General features: G+C 43.2%; 1 protein-coding gene across 1 annotated transcript in view; it reads left to right on the forward strand.

Moving 5' to 3' along the window:
• pde4a (phosphodiesterase 4A, cAMP-specific) overlaps positions 1-16,057 on the forward strand; it is a 172,443-nt gene that overhangs the window by 82,732 nt on the left and 73,654 nt on the right. The window contains exons 2-4 of the mRNA XM_060943177.1: positions 14,187-14,372; positions 14,655-14,691; positions 14,806-14,876. Of these exons, the coding sequence (XP_060799160.1) occupies positions 14,187-14,372; positions 14,655-14,691; positions 14,806-14,876 (294 nt within the window). The remainder of the gene's footprint in view (positions 1-14,186; positions 14,373-14,654; positions 14,692-14,805; positions 14,877-16,057) is intronic.

Raw genomic sequence — 16,057 nt, forward strand, 5'->3', positions numbered from 1 at the left:
TACATTTTCTCAGTTTAAACATTTGATATGTCATCTATGTTCTATTCTGAATAAAATATGGAATTTTGAAACTTCCACGTAATTGCATTCCGTTTTTATTTACAATTTGTACTTTGTCCCAACTTTTTTGGGATCGGGGTTGTACTAGTCGACTATGCTATGCGATACCCTGAAGCAGTACCACTGCGTAACATTTCTGCACGTAATGTCACAGAGGCACTATTTAAAATTTCTCCTGAGTTGGTATTCTGAAAGAAGTCCTGACTGATCAGGGCACTACATTTATGTCATGCCCACTTCATAAACTCTATGAGTTGCTGGGGGTAAATCGATCTGCACAAGCATTTATCACCCACAGACAGATGGCTTGTTCAAGCAGTTTAACCGAACCCCTAAAAACTTAATTTGTAAGTTTGTGTGCGAAGACACAGGTAACTGGGATAAATGGCTCAAGCCCCTGTTATTCACAGTACAAGAGGTTCCACAAGCCTCCACAGGGTTTTTCCCATTTAAATTATTGTATGGGTGTAAGCTGCGTGGTGTCCTATATGTCATATGGGAAAATTGGGAGGATGGAACTTCTACTAGTAAAAACAAAATTCAATATGCTCTTGACCTGCGCGTAAAACTCCACGCACTCCATCACCTAAGCCAGGAGAATTTTGTGGCAGGTGCAGGAACATCAGTTCTGGCTGTACAATGGGGTGTGTGCCTGTGGGAGGTCACACTGGGAGATAAAGTACTCATGCTTTTACCCACATCAAGCTCTAAATTGCTCACCAAGTGGCAAGGGCCCTTTGAGGTTACATGGCGAACTGGGGATGTTGACTATGAGGTAAAGTGAATGAATAGGGGTGGGGCGCTACAGATATACCACCTCAATCTGCTAAAGCTATGGAATGAGGGGGTCCCTGTAGCATTGGCGACAGTAATTCTGGAGAGGGAGGAGTTGGGGCCGAAGGTAAAAACAAATGTAGCCGCTCAACCCACCCTGGTCCCCTGTGAAGACCACCTCTCATCATCCCAGCCCATGGAGGTTGCCAAGTTGCAAGCAGAGTTTTCTGATGTGTTCTCTCTCCGTCGCACTCATCTTCTAGAACACCACATCGAAATGCCCCCAGGGATGGTGGTGCGTAGCTGCCCATACTGCTTACCTAAACACAAGAAAGCTGTACTTCTGGATGAACTCCAGGTCATGCTCAAAATGGGAATAGTCAAGGAGTTACACTGTGACTGGAGCAGTCCAGTGGTCTTGGTCCCCAAGGCTGACAGCTCAGTCTGGTTTTGTGTGTACTACAGAAAGGTCAACGTGCTGTCTAAATTTGACCCATACCTGATGCTTTGCATGAACAAGCTGCTCGATCGGTTAGGTGTGGCTCATTTTTATTTGACACTGGATTTAAGAAAAGGATATTGGTAGATCCCCTTGACTCCTCTATCCCATGAAAAAGCTGCCTTTTCCAACCTGTTTGTTTTACACAAATTTGTCACTCTTCTGTTTGGGTTATTCGGGGCCCTGGTGACATTCCAGCGTCTCATGGACACAGTCCTTCACCTGCATGCTGCCTATGCTGTGGCTTACCTCAATAACATCATTATATATAGTAATGATTGGACACGGCACATAAAACACCTTAGGGCTGTTCTGGAGTTGTTGAGGTGCACGGGGCTCATGGCTAACCCAAAGACGTGTGCGATTGGATGGTTGGAAGTATGGTATCTGGGGTTCCATTTGGGTCATGGACAGATGCATCCCCAAATTGACAAGACCGCAGTAATTGCAACCTGTCCAAAGCCCAAGACCCAAAAGGGAGTGAGACAGTTCCTGGGGCTGGCTGGCTATTATCATATGTTTGCGCCTAACTATTCAGCTGTCACCAGGCCACTGACTGATCTCATTAAAAAGGGGGCACCAGATCTGGTCCAGTGGATGGAACCATGCCAATGGGCTTTCACCCAGATAAAGGCTGCACTGTGTGATGGACCACTATTACACTCCCCTGAGTTCTCTCTCCCTTTTATTTTGCAGACTGACACATTGGACAGAGGGTTGGGGGCCATTTTGTCCCAGATGGTGGAGGGAGAGGAGTGCCCTATGTTGTACATTAGCCACAAAGTCTTGATGTGAGAGACTAAGTACAGCACTATTGAGAAGGAAAATCCGTCCATCAAGTGGATGGTCCTCACCCTCTGGTACTACCTGATGAGGCACTCTTTCACCCTCTGTTTGGACCATTACATGCTCCAGTGGTTCCACAGCATGAAGGATGCCAATGTGCAGATCACACGTTGGTATCTAGCTCTGTAGCCCTTTAAGTTCGTGGTGGGCCACAGGCCACAGGCACAGATCGTGGTGGTGGATTACTTCTCCTGCCAGGGGGGAGTCAGCTGCAGGCCGGATGGCTCCCGGCCTGAGTAGGGTGGTAGGGGTATGTGGCAGCGAGGGCGTGGTCGAGCACCAGTTTGTGAATGGAGGACAAGGCTGGGGAAGGTGAGTGGAAAAATGACCACACCTGTGTCAAATTAATGGTATGGATGTGTGTCTCTTGCGGTGACAGCTGAGGGCTTATATGGAGGGAGGAAACTGAGAGGAAGGGAGAGCTTCCCTGCATGCCATTTGTGTGTGTGTGCATATATGAAAGCAAGTGTTGAAAGCTGAAATGCTTAAATAAAAATTGCCCTTCAATTAACCCACCTATCCCAGTTTTTCAGTGTTCCACCACCCCCAAAGAAAGTGTTACAACCACTATAAGGAACTCTTTTTACTATGTACTTTCACATAGAATGAACTAAATTCGTGTCCGCCGTCTTTAGTGACAATACGCCGGAGTCTTCAAAAGAAAATCACTGTCATGTCCACGCGTGTTGATGCTGCACACTCTGAGTGCCATTAGGACTAATTACTATGCACTTGTTCCGGATTAGACCACAATCACAGCATGTGCTTATAAGGACTCTCTTAACACACAGACTTGGCGAAGTATACACACTGTACCTTGCGTCTCATGTTACTAAGCTTTGTATCTGTGTATTGCCTTTCTGGTTTTGAGTTTGTTTTGTATATTTGGACTTTGCCTTTCATCTCTGCCTCTGCTATTCTGTTTGTGCCTCACTTGACCATTGTCTATTTCATGACCCTGCCTTTGTCTTATGTTTTTGAACTGTTTGTCTGACAGTTTGTAAATAAACACTTTTCCTGCAATTACAACCATCATTCATCTGCTTACACAACACACGGAGCCATGTGCTCCTCTTCCCACCAGAGACAAACAATAAGTAATCAAGTCTGCAGTCAAGTTAACAATACATGTTAACGCCATTAAACAAAGGTTTAACTAGCCTAGATTAGGTGTCAATCACTAACAATTATCGAGAATAGCGATCAAAGGATTGATAAAAGGATGAAATGTCTGCTGATTGCTGGGTTTCAGTCGTGTGACTTTTCTTAGCGGTTTTACCAGAAGTGAAATAGCTGGTGGTCTAAACAGCTGCCGTAGTGCAAACAACTAGCGATAACTTATCAGAATATGCTCATAATCTAGAAGCCACTGCTCACTTTAGATATATTCAGAAGATTGCTATGTGCAATGGAATAGACCCCGACAGTCTGGGAAAGAAGGATTTGTCATACGATCTCGAAAACTACCCTTCAGTCATGTTCCACAACATCTTGAACTATCTGGTGTTGCAGACGTCCTCCTACACCGCAAAACAGATGAAAGCGTAGAAGAGTATGGGGGCTTACAACTTTTTTGTATGTGGCTGTGTAAAGGACTTCAGTATCAAGTCGCTGCCGAATGAATCCTGTATTGTTTTTGCCCTTGTAAGTATGTTTTTTTAAGCTTTTCGTTTGCGTCTTTACAACAAAGTGCTGCAAGTTGAAGTGTAAACAAACAGTTGGCTTGATTCTCACTTGTGTTCACTCTTATCTCTCAGGTAAATCATTCAAAAGATCATCAGAAACCCCTTTAAAGACCTGGATTTTAGTTAAACAAGACGGAGAAGTGATAACAATGCATTGTAACTGTATGGCTGGGTCAGAATTTTGTTGTGACCTTCATGCATATGGACTTTGTGAGGAGTGAGGAGTAAACAAAGAAACAGCTGGGGACTTTAGCGCTTCGTGACTAAAAAAAGTACCGTAAAATAACAACACATAGCAAGAAAAGTACTTGGAAAACACTAACAACATAGCTGAGAGGGATATACAAACCTTTCATGAAGTGATCACTGCAAACTCGAGCATGCTTCGACTCGGCTCCCTTTGAGTTCAGTGAGAAGTTCAAAAGCCATCTATCTTGATGTCTTTTTGAGAAATCCTGTGTTCGTTCACCCTTTTTTATTAGTTCACGGGGAACCCTGAAGAAACTTTTCAGTTTCACGGTTTGATCGATTCAAACAACCTAAAACAATGCAAGTGCAAGGCATTTTTCATGCAAGCAATGCACCTTCTCCATACAAACATTTTGTCAACTGAGCTTTGGTAGACCACCAGCGAAAGTTTTGAATAACTAATGAGGCGGATGTGACGTCACATGAAACCCAGCAATACTAACTTAACACTTAGTTAAAGTGCACCGGTGGTGTTTTTATGCCCCTGCCTAGCCCTGCGGAGCAACATAAATGACATCATCTGTGATTTGCAACACATGAAAGAACTCAATGGTCAAGATTTAGAAAACATCATGAGTCACTGGGTGGACACTGACAATGATACACTGGTAACCTCTGTCATTTCCATAACAGATGAAGAAATCATTGCCTCTGTTTGTGATCCTTTAACTCAGTCAATGAACTGCGATAGTGACTCGGAAGGAGAAATTCATGATAAGGAGAATGTGCTTAAAATTTCGTATATAATGCAAGTGTTTGGGGTGACAAGTGTGTCCATTTCAGTATTACAAACTTTTTGGTATAACAAACTATTTGGATGTCCCCCAAAAAGTTTGTTATAGCAGGGGTTGCAGTGTATTTTCAATAGGGTTGAGATCAGGGCTTGTTTGAAGCTTAATGTTTTCCTGCTTTATCCTCCACAACCAGCTTTGATGTGTGTTTGAGTTCACTGTCCTGTTGGAGCACCCAATTGTGTCCATGTGTCTGATGGTTTGAGGTTATGCAGAAGGATTCTGAGGTAGTTCTCCCTCTTCACCAGGTGGCACAGTAGTGTAGTGGTTAGCACTGTCGCCTCACAGCAAGAAGGTTTTGGGTTTGAGCCCAGTGGCCAGCAGGGGCCTTTCTGTGTGGAGTTTGCATGTTCTCCCCATGTCAGCGTGGGTTTCCTCCGGGTGCTCCGGTTTCCCCCACAGTTCAAAGGCATGCAGTTAGGTTAACATGGGGTGACCTTGGGCTGAAGTACCCTTGAGCAAGGTACTTAACCCCTGACTGCTCCCTGGGCGCTGTAGTATGGCTGCCCACTGCTCTGTGTGTGTGTGTGTTCACTGCTTCAGATGGGTTAAATACAGAGGATGAATCTTACTGTGCTTGAAGTGTGCATGTGACAAATAAAAATTTATTCTTTCTTCTTCATTATTCCATCCACTTTGTGCAATGCACTAGTTCCACTGGCAGTAAAACAGCCCCAGAGCACGATGCCACCACCATGCTTAACATGCTTAACACCATGCTCAGTGTTCTTGGGGTTGAATGCCTCACCTTTACTCCTCCAAACATACCCCTTGTTGACAAAATTTCCTCCAGAAGGCTTTTCCTTTGTCCATGTGCTCAGCAGCAAATTTTAGTTGAGCTTGAAGGTGTAGATTTTGGAGCAGTGACTTCTTTCTTGGGTGGCAACCTCTTGGTCCAGTGTGATGTAAAACTCAGCTGAGTGTAGACAGTGTTCCAGCAGCTTCCAGTTCATGGCAGACCTGTGCCTTGGTGGTTTCTGGGTTGTTCCTGACCATCTGAACCAATTTCCTCTCAGCTGACGGAACAGTTTGGATCTTCTTCCAGACCTTGACAAAGTGGCTGCACCTCCCAATAACTTGTACTTATGTACAATAGTTTTGAATCTTGGAAGACGCCATTGTTTAAAAATGGCTCTAAGAGACATTCCTGAATTGTGTAAATCTAGGATCCTCTTTCTCAGATCTGCACTGAGCTCCTTGGACTTTTCCATTGTACTGTGTGTTGGTCAATCCAATGACAGCTGTCAAACAAACTCTTTTTTATGTTGTCCACAGAGAAGCTACCAGCTGTTGTCAATCATCATCACTAACAAGAAGTTAAGAGGCCTTCCAGCATGACAATGCTCCTTGTCATAGTTGCACAAAATGCAGCACACGACTACAATTCCCATCAGCCACTGCACCTTACCAGATCATCACACTAATGTCATGACTGTTTGTACCTGATTCATATTTTAGTTTAATGGTCGCTAGTCATGTCTTGTACAAGCACTTATTGTATAACTTTTGTCTTTTGTCATCGTTGTTTCCTGTCACTCTCTGCTACTCATAATATGTCCATGCTGTTACCTTGCTGCACTATTCCTCGTTATTATTTTATGGTCTTTGTGTTCAGTGTGTTTCAATGTAAATAAAATCCATCTTCACTTGCATCCGCTTCCCTCTAGACCCTTGTGTGCAAAGCGAGCTCCATGAAGACATGGTGTGTTAAAGTTGGAGTGGAAGAAGTTGAGTGTCCTGCACAGAACCTTGACTGAACTCAACTCCACTGACCACCTGTGGGATGAACTGGAACACTGACTGTACCCCAGACCTCTTCACCCAACACTCATACTCTTGTAGCTGAATGAACACAAATGCCCACAGCCACTCCCCAAGATCTAGTGGAAAGCCCTTCCAGAAGTGTGAAACTTATTATAACAGTAAAGAGGGAATATATCTGGAATGAAACATTCAACGAGCTCATATGGGTGTGATGGTAGGGTGTCCACATACTTTTGGCCATATAGTTTAGTTCTAGTGCTAGAGTATCAAATCTAAGTGCATACAGAGTACAAAAAGCAGTCAGTAATGAAAGGATTTCAAACTTAAGTGAATGAATAATAATAAAAATAAAGTGAAAAGCAATACATAATACAAGAGGCTATTAATGCAAGGGAAGTGCAAAAGAATGTAAACTGTTGAAGAGCTGCATGGAAAAGGATAATTTATGAGGGTCATAGATGCATGTGTTTATTTTAGAAGACAAAAGAAGACGGTCGTGGTGGTAGAAACAACAGAGGGGAAAAAACAAGTTGCTTAGTTACTTAAATTTCCTCCATTTTCTCTCAGCACTGTGCAGTGTTCTTTCAGCATGCAGAAGGTCAGACAGCCCAGAGCTGGAAGGTGTCAGTCTGCTGCCTTGTTGCTGATCAAAGATCAGACTGAGTCCAAAGATGTACAGAAGGTAGAAGTGGCTGTGTCAACAGGCAAATGTGAAAAAGAAGGGATTGATGGGAGGGATGAAAGCACAGTATAAAGAAAAAAGGATGGGAACTGGATTTTAGCATTTAGCATCTCTCATCTCATTATCTGTAGCCGCTTTATCCTGTTCTACAGGGTCGCAGGCAAGCTGGAGCCTATCCCAGCTGACTACGGGCAAAAGGTGGGGTACACCCTGGACAAATCACCAAGTCATCACAGGGCTGACACATAGACAACCATTCACACCTACGGTCAATTTAGAGTCACCAGTTAACCTAACCTGCATGTCTTTGGACTGTGGGGGAAACCGGAGCACCCAGAGGAAACCCACACGGACAACATGCAAACTCTGCACAGAAAAGCCCTCGCCGGTCATGGGGCTCGAACCCGGACCTTCTTGCTGTGAGGCGATAGCGCTAACCACTACACCACCGTGCCGCCCCAGCATTTAAGCAGAAAATGGGTTTTACAGGGTTTTTAGATTTTTTTTTTCTTTGCCAAACTCTAATCTGGTTTTCCTGTTTTTGAGGCTTACAACCGAATTGCATCTTCTGATGAACCCTCTGTATTTACAATGGTGAAGTCTTCTCTTGATTGTTGACTTTTACACAAACTTTTACCTACCTCCTGAAGGGTATTCCTGCTCTGACCAACTGTTCTTATTTTCATCACCAGAGAAAGGATTCTTCCAGTTGTTTTCCGTGGTCTTCCTGGTGTTCCTGAGCTCACCAATGTGAGCTGATGGGTTTGTTCAGATTTGTTGGCTTGCTTCACTGGCAGTGACAGCTCTTTGGACTTCATATTGAGAGTTAACAGGAACAAATTCCACACTTGAAATCAAGCCTAGATGTCATGTTTGCTTATTTGTAAGAGAAATAATAAGGGAATAATACACACCTTGCCATGGAACAGCTGAGCAGCCAATTGTCCAATTACTTTTAATCCTTTAAAGGGGAGGACCACATCCACAAAGTGTTGTAATTACGACACCTCACCTGATTTAGGTGTAAATGGTCTCATATTAAAGCTGAAAGTTTGCACTTTGAGTTATACAGGATTATATAACTCAGGATTTTATAACTCAAGTTATATAGGATTCTTCAGGACCCTTCACATGTCCTGTTCCCTGCATTTGAGTGGCTCCCCTCAGGACGCCTGCTCCGTTGTCCGAGCTGCCGAACACAGAGGAGAAGAGCGACCTTTGTCCCCAGAGCGGTTCAGCTCCTCAACTCTCTGCCATCCTTGTCCCTTTACTCACCCCACCAGCCCCTTCCTCCTTCTCCACATGCACTCTAACCTGTCTGGTGCACTAACCACCCCCTCTGTACACATACCACTTTAAACATAGACTCTACTGCTATTGATCCTTCTACCTCATAAGCAAATTGCACCACACGGTATTTTGGTATATACTGTTTTTTTTTTTATTATCATATTTATACATATTGTACCACTGTACAGTTATTTATCCACATACTGCCACCTTGCACACTGTCATAATTTTTATGTTTAATGTTTTTGTTTTTTTATTATGTGTTTAACTGTACTTCTCTGCGTGCCTTTAAATTGCCCCAGGGGACAAATAAAGTGTTTTGAATTTGAATTATACTCATACTGTGGTTGACAGCTTAAATAACAATAACTTTGTCCAAATATTTATGGACCTGACTGTGTGTCTAGAAACAGGCTTAATGGTTGTACATTTAAAGTAATATCACATGAGAGGGAATTATGATTTGGTCATAATCCCAGCCGTGCTGATATTCAGTACAACAGCACAACCTTGAGTGTGATGTTGCTTTTATATAGCACATCTATTAACAAGAATTAATATGGAGTAAGGGGTGGCATGGTAGCGTAGTGGTTAGCACCATCGCCTCACAGCAAGAAGGTCCAGGTTCGAGCCCAGCGGCCGGTGAGGGCCTTTCTGCATGGAGTTTGCATGTTGTCTGCGTGGGTTTCCTCTGGGTGCTCTGGTTTCCCCCAAAGACACGCAGGTTAGGCTAATCGGTGGTTCTAAATTGACCGTAGGTGTGAATGGTTTGTCTCTGTGTCAGCCCTGTGATGATTTGGCGACTTTTCCAGGGTGTATCCTGTCTCTCGCCTATAGTCAGCTAGGATAGGCTCCTGCGACCCTGTAGAACAGGATAAGCGGCTACAGATAATGGACGGAATATGAAGTAAGTGAAATTTTGGACAAATGTTCTGTTTCTTTTTGCTGCACACGTGGAAATAGATCCTGAAGAAGCTACACTTAGTTTAGCTACTCACTGGCTAGCTGGCTCACACTGATTTATACGACATTCCTGTTAAAGCCGCTGATGGTAAAACTGGTGTCTCTTCTTCCCTTTTCATCTTCATCTGAAGAGCATCATATTTGAAATCAAAAGTTATATTCCTAAAAAATATCATTTGCTATGTCCACTGATGATGCCGCGAACACTACTGCAGTAACCGTTTCGAACTAGGAAGTGAAATTTGACCTGGATGAGCAGAGTGATACACACAGAGAAACAACCCAGTGCCGTTATATGAAATATCAGCACTCTGGGAACGCTGCTCAACCAATCAGATTAGTGGACTGGAGCTGGCTGTTATATATTTGTTATATAATTATCTCACAATGAGAAATGTTGCTAAGATATCTTTTTTTTCCATTGAATTCACACCTACTTCACAGGTGTGTGAAAACACAAGTGAACAAATTATTCTGTGGTCCAACTGTCTTGAGTGGATGTTGAGTTTTAACTCTTTAAACCTTTCGATGATTCTACAACATTCTCACATTGTGCCCCTTCAAGCACCACATGTCAAAGCTATTATAAATCTTAACACCCCCCGGTTAGTCATTTCGTGTGGGATTTCTCTCTCTCTCTTCTTTTTTTCAGCACACATCAGTCGGAACACTCATCAGTCCGGTTGTCTGCTGCAATTATTACAGTTTCTAGACTTTCTGTAGTCTTTCCCACGTTTATTCAGGGAGGCAGACCAGGTACATTAAACAAGACTATTAATGCTTGTTTTCTGCAATGTAGGGAAGCTCGGATGTTAACGTGTTATCTTTCATAGGGAAAGATATCCAGCTGGCAGAAATCCTTTCCTCCGTATACCCTCTGATCATCATGTCATTGTCCAGAGATCTGCTCTCCAGGGGTTGTCTTATCACTGAGTGAAAAAGAGAGCTGCCAGCCTTTAATGGCTCTGTGTGTGTGTGTGTGTCATTTAGTGTTTTTTTCCCAATCACTGACGACTGATGCATATTAATTTGTGCCGTGAGATTAAACTGCACATTTATCCTGCGCTGAAGGGTGGCCTAGTTTAACTTGTGAACGTCTCACACACAAGGTGAATTGCAGCAATGCTTTGCAGTTTCAACATGTACGTAGGTGCTCGTTTCATATTTAAAAATGTCATTTTATGTGGCTCTGTGCGTACGATCCACGGATCTTCTGTAACCTACAAATAAACCGAAGCTCCAGTGTAGCAGCACACGCTTGGCTCCTGCTTCTCTCACCACTGAGTCATCGCTACAGAGGCAAAATTATAAACAAAGAGAGAGGGAGAAGATGTCAAGAGACATGAGCTGAAAAAGATAGACGTAAAGTGACACAAAATAGGGAGGGAAGAAGGAATCGGGTAGTGGGAGAGCATGAAGACACAGGAGATTCAGGAAAAAAAGAAGTTTGATAAAATGTCAGTTTTTGATGTTCCTCTGTGAATGATACTTGAGTCGGACTGGGTGAAGCGCCAGGGTTTTTCTCTGTTCTTTAAAAAAAAAATGTCACATGATTTCAGAATGCTTTAAAATGAGACAGAGAAAGAAGGAGCATTTGTGTGTACCCACCCACTCCCTCTCCATCCTCACACACACTGCATATATATACACTGCGAAGAAAATTCATCGTAGCATGTGGAAATGTCTTGAAGAGAGTCTAATGTATCTGCTATTTCCTGTAATAAGCTTAGAATAAACAAAAAAAAATCAAATGATTATTAAACCTATTTCTAGACTTTTCTCCTCTCATTTCAAGCTTGAAATAGTCTTATTCCATTGCCAGAACATGTTACTAATTTTTTTTTGCTCATCATTTTTTTTCTCGAAGCAAAATTACCTGCCAATGGAATAAGACTATTTCAAGCTTGAAATTAGAAAGAAAAAAAAAGGTAGAAATAGACTTAATAATCTTAGTTACGGCTTACTGGAATCTCTAATACTAGATAAATTGGACTATCTTCAGGATATTTCCACTTGACAAGATGTAAATGTTTGCAGTGTATGTTTGCATGTCGAGTGCAAGGAAGGGAAAGTCCATCTTTATATGTATTTATCTTGGAAAATGAGTCAGTGTTCCTGACCTTGCCACAGTTCTTCATGTAAAAGAAAACGTTTTGGAAGAAAACATCGCATGCTCAAGGCTTTCACAATATGTAAATGTTTAGAGCCTGAAGTCACCCCAGGCCCTGTTCTGTGGTGCTGTTAGTCTGACGTTAATATATTTTCTTGTTGCGTGGATAGGAACTCTGTTTGCTGGCGATAAGTAGAAGGGAAGAGAGGGGAAGGAGAGAGAATGCAGAAGGAAAAGACTGTTTGTAGTGAGAAGGTAGAAATCAGGCTTACAGAAGGAAGGAGGTGAGAGAGTGTGGAATGATGGATTGGTCTGATCTGTTCTGGACTGGAGTAGAGCAATGTGTCCATTTAACCAAGTGCTGAGTGAAGTGAAGGGAAGAGAAACCTGGTTACCCAGCTTCTCCGGAGAGGTAATAAGCACACAGGAGTCAGAGACAGGCCTTCGGTCTCTTTTCATAAACAGGCCAACAATAAATAAGCAAAGAATGTGGTTCTGTAGTGCAGTTCCAGCAGCACAAGTGCTCACTGGAATGACTCAGGCTAGCTCTTCATCAGTGCACGAAATGAGTGGCCAGACTTTTGATACTGCATCTTCCGTGTATGCGTATGAACAGGGTTATTAGACTCCTAGAGAGAGAAAAGGAGTGAGGGGGAGGTAGTCTGACTGACAGAAACAGAGAAAAAGACAGTGGGGGGGGGGGGGGGGGGGGGGACCTTGGCAGGCTTGGAGCTCTGATGCCAAGTATTTGCAGGTCATGTTCTTCTTCTTTTGGTGTATGCGAGTGTGTGTTTGATGTTCTGAGTGTCCCCAGAATTCCCGGAGATGACTCGAGAGTTCAGCATGCGCCAACAAACCTTCCCACTTTACATTCCTCCTCCTCCTCGGCTTAGGCCCTGACCCTAGACACACCAGTCCATGTGGCTCAGCTGCAGAGTTCGCAATTTACAGCTGAATAACACACGCCAGAATTATAGCTACTGAGGCCCTGTCCACACGGCAACGGATTCAGGTGAATCTGATAAAATTGTTTATCGTTTCGGCCTGGCGTCCACACGGCACCGGCGTTTTGGGTGCCCCAAAACGATATTTTTTGAGAACGGGTTCCAGAGTGGAAAAATCGGGCAACGGCGCCGTTGCGAAGTCGTCTGGATGAGTAGAACGGATTTGTTTACGATGACGTCACAACCACATGACTAGAACAAGCAGCACTCTCGCGCGCATCATTCGTAACAACAACAGCAACAATGGCTTTTAAATAAACAAGTAACTGAACCATTTCTTGAATTTCTTTTTTTTATTGGATAAGACTGCTTTTCAAAATGTTCACACACAATATAAAAAGTTATATAAATTATATAAAAATGCTTTTCAAAATGTTCACACACAATGAGAAAATTAAGTTATATAAAACTATGCACACTAATAAAACTAATTTGTACACACAGAAGGCACGATTTCCTCGCGTAGTCGCAGCCATCTTCTTCTTGTTGTTGTGTGCTTGCTCCTGTGAGTGCTTCACGCCGGGTAGAAGGGGTTTATGCGCATGCGTCCTACTTCTTCTATTGTTCTGGTGTCTCCGATGGGACCGTCTTACAGCGCACGTAGAGGTGTGGCATGTGTATTGCATCATTTTCAGCAAGCGTTGCGTTGCCATATGGACCTGATATTTTACTGATTCATTGCCCATGTGGACGTGATATTTTTTTTACCTGCTAAAAAAAATCTCATTGCCGTTGTCGTGTGGATGTAGCCTGAAACGGTTGCTTATTCTGAGCTCACTTTCCTAAACGCCACACCGCACTGCCTGTTTGTTTTTATCGGACATCATGCTGCGCTAATAGCAGCCATAGTGTGTGTGTCTGATATGTGCGGATGATTTGACGGTGAACGCTTATGGGCCATAAACACCTCAGTAATCATGGATGCCAATCTGCTCTCTTCACTTCTTCTGTTCACATTAACAGTGTGGCGTGACTGTACAGACATACTCTAGAAGCAATAATTGAACACCTTGTGCTTATCATTAGTATTTCCCATTGACAGATTGTTGTTATTGCAGAGATGTGTGCATTCTGTGGACATAGCCTTTGTTTATAGTCAGTAGGCACTGTATAATGGCTGCATGTACCAGTGATTATCCTAAACAAGGTGAAACAGGCTGAATATCTTTTCCCATTAGGTTGCTGATGGTTATACTAATGGAGATGCCGGGTGGCTCAGGCTCTGTCTGTGTCTGTCTCAGTGCTTTAAGCACCCGGATAATGTCTGCTGTATGTGAGGAGAGGGAGACAATCATGATGAGCTGTGCTTCACGACTCTTTTTGTCTAAAACTGCATGTAGTAAAGGAATCTGCACGATTGATGTAAATGATGAGATGTATTAACCTCTTTCTACATCTTTAATTTTTCTCATTGTCTGCCTCATTCTCTCTCTCCACTCCTGTATCTCTCTGTATATCACTTTCTCCAGCTTTGATGGTGAAAATGGACCATCTCCTGGACGCAGCCCAATGGATTTGCAGGCGAGTCCGGGGCTTGTGCTCCATCCCTCCTTCCCCCAAAGTGGCAGGAGGGAGTCTTTCCTCTACCGCTCCGACTCCGACTATGATATGTCACCTAAGACCATGTCCCGCAACTCCTCCATCAACAGTGAGGGGTAAGCAGCCTCGTCCACAACACCACACCCCCGACACTTTCTACACAGACCAACTGCATAATTGCTCTTTACCTTGTGTGATTTATCCAATATTACCAAATCTAATGTCGCAGTACTGGAAGTGCCCTCCTCTCTCTACACTCTGAATTAAGCCAGAAACATTCTGATGTGGTGTCAAGTCATCTTTCAATTCCTTCAAGCATAGATGATTTTATTCTCTTGCATTTGATCTATGTTTTATCTATGTACATTTCAAACATATCTCTCTTTGTCTCTCTTTAGCCATGCTGAGGACCTCATTGTCACCCCTTTTGCTCAGGTAAGCCATGTTGGTAAGCCATGATGGAATTGCATTGTGAAATTTGCTCAAGACTCACAAAGATGGTGGGCATTGATACCCTGCCCTCTCGGCCCTCCCCTTTCTCTCTCCTAGGTGTTGGCCAGTCTCCGAACTGTCAGAAGCAACTTCACCATTCTTGCCAATGTCACATCGCCTACTGACAAGTTAGTGCAATGTTTAGAACGTAGACTTACTTTCGTCTTTATCATGTTTCATGTGCTATCATTCTCAGGACTATCCAGCATGATGTAGAATAGTATCTCAGCATGAGCAGGCAGCCCAACATGCCTTTCACATAGCACATTACATAAAGTCAATTCTATGAAATGTAGAAGGAATTATAGCACCGTGTCATAAAGATGGGCCGTAATTCTATGTTGTTGTTTTAAACAACCCTTGGTGACTCAGAGGATTGTTAATGCATATAACTTACACTAATTATGCTTATCTACATGAACTTTTAAAATGTCCACTTATGTCTTTCAATCATTTTTCACTGTCTTTGACTTCTCTGGTTGAATTGTAGAGAATATTGCATTGTGTATAGATTAATTATATGCAGTTCTGCTTCAGACATGCTCTATCCATAACGCAAAAATGTCACATAACAGTTATTTTCTTCATGATGCATTCTCAAAACAAGAAATATTTTCAAATCTACACTTTCTGTGATCATTCTGGTCTGAGTTTGTAGAAAATGTATCTCCCATAAAGTCGTATCCACTTGCTGTGTATTTGAAACACGTAAATCACTGCATGTTTTTTTTTTAAATTACGCTGCATTGTTCTCAAGAGCTTAACTGACCACATAGGCAAACCAACTCATTGATCCTAAGCTTGAATCTGCTGTGTGACATCTTGTTAGCCAGTGTGAGCGCAGATATCACATCCATAACGCCAGGATTTCAGTTATTCCTCTCCTTCTTATATTTCTCATTGTATTGACTGTAAACTGACAATGCAGTAACACCTTATTAAAATCTTAGTAACAGATTACGATCTGATAAAAAGCAAAATACAAGTTCTCTGGGCGGCACGGTGGTGTAGTGGTTAGCGCTGTCGCCTCACGGCAAGAAGGTCCGGGTTCGAGCCCAGTGGCTGACGAGGGCCTTTCTGTGTGGAGTTTGCATGTTCTCCCCGTGTCCGCGTGGGTTTCCTCCGGGTGCTCCGGTTTCCCCCACAGTCCAAAGACATGCAGGTTAGGTTAACTGGTGACTCTAAATTGACCGTAGGTGTGAATGTGAGTGTGAATGGTTGTCTGTGTCTATGTGTCAGCCCTGTGATGACCTGGCGGCTTGTCCAGGGTGTACCCCGCCTTTCGCCCGTAGTCAGCTGGGATAGGCTC

Source organism: Neoarius graeffei, chromosome 16 (assembly GCF_027579695.1).
Source record: "Neoarius graeffei isolate fNeoGra1 chromosome 16, fNeoGra1.pri, whole genome shotgun sequence".
Lineage (NCBI taxonomy): Eukaryota > Metazoa > Chordata > Actinopteri > Siluriformes > Ariidae > Neoarius > Neoarius graeffei.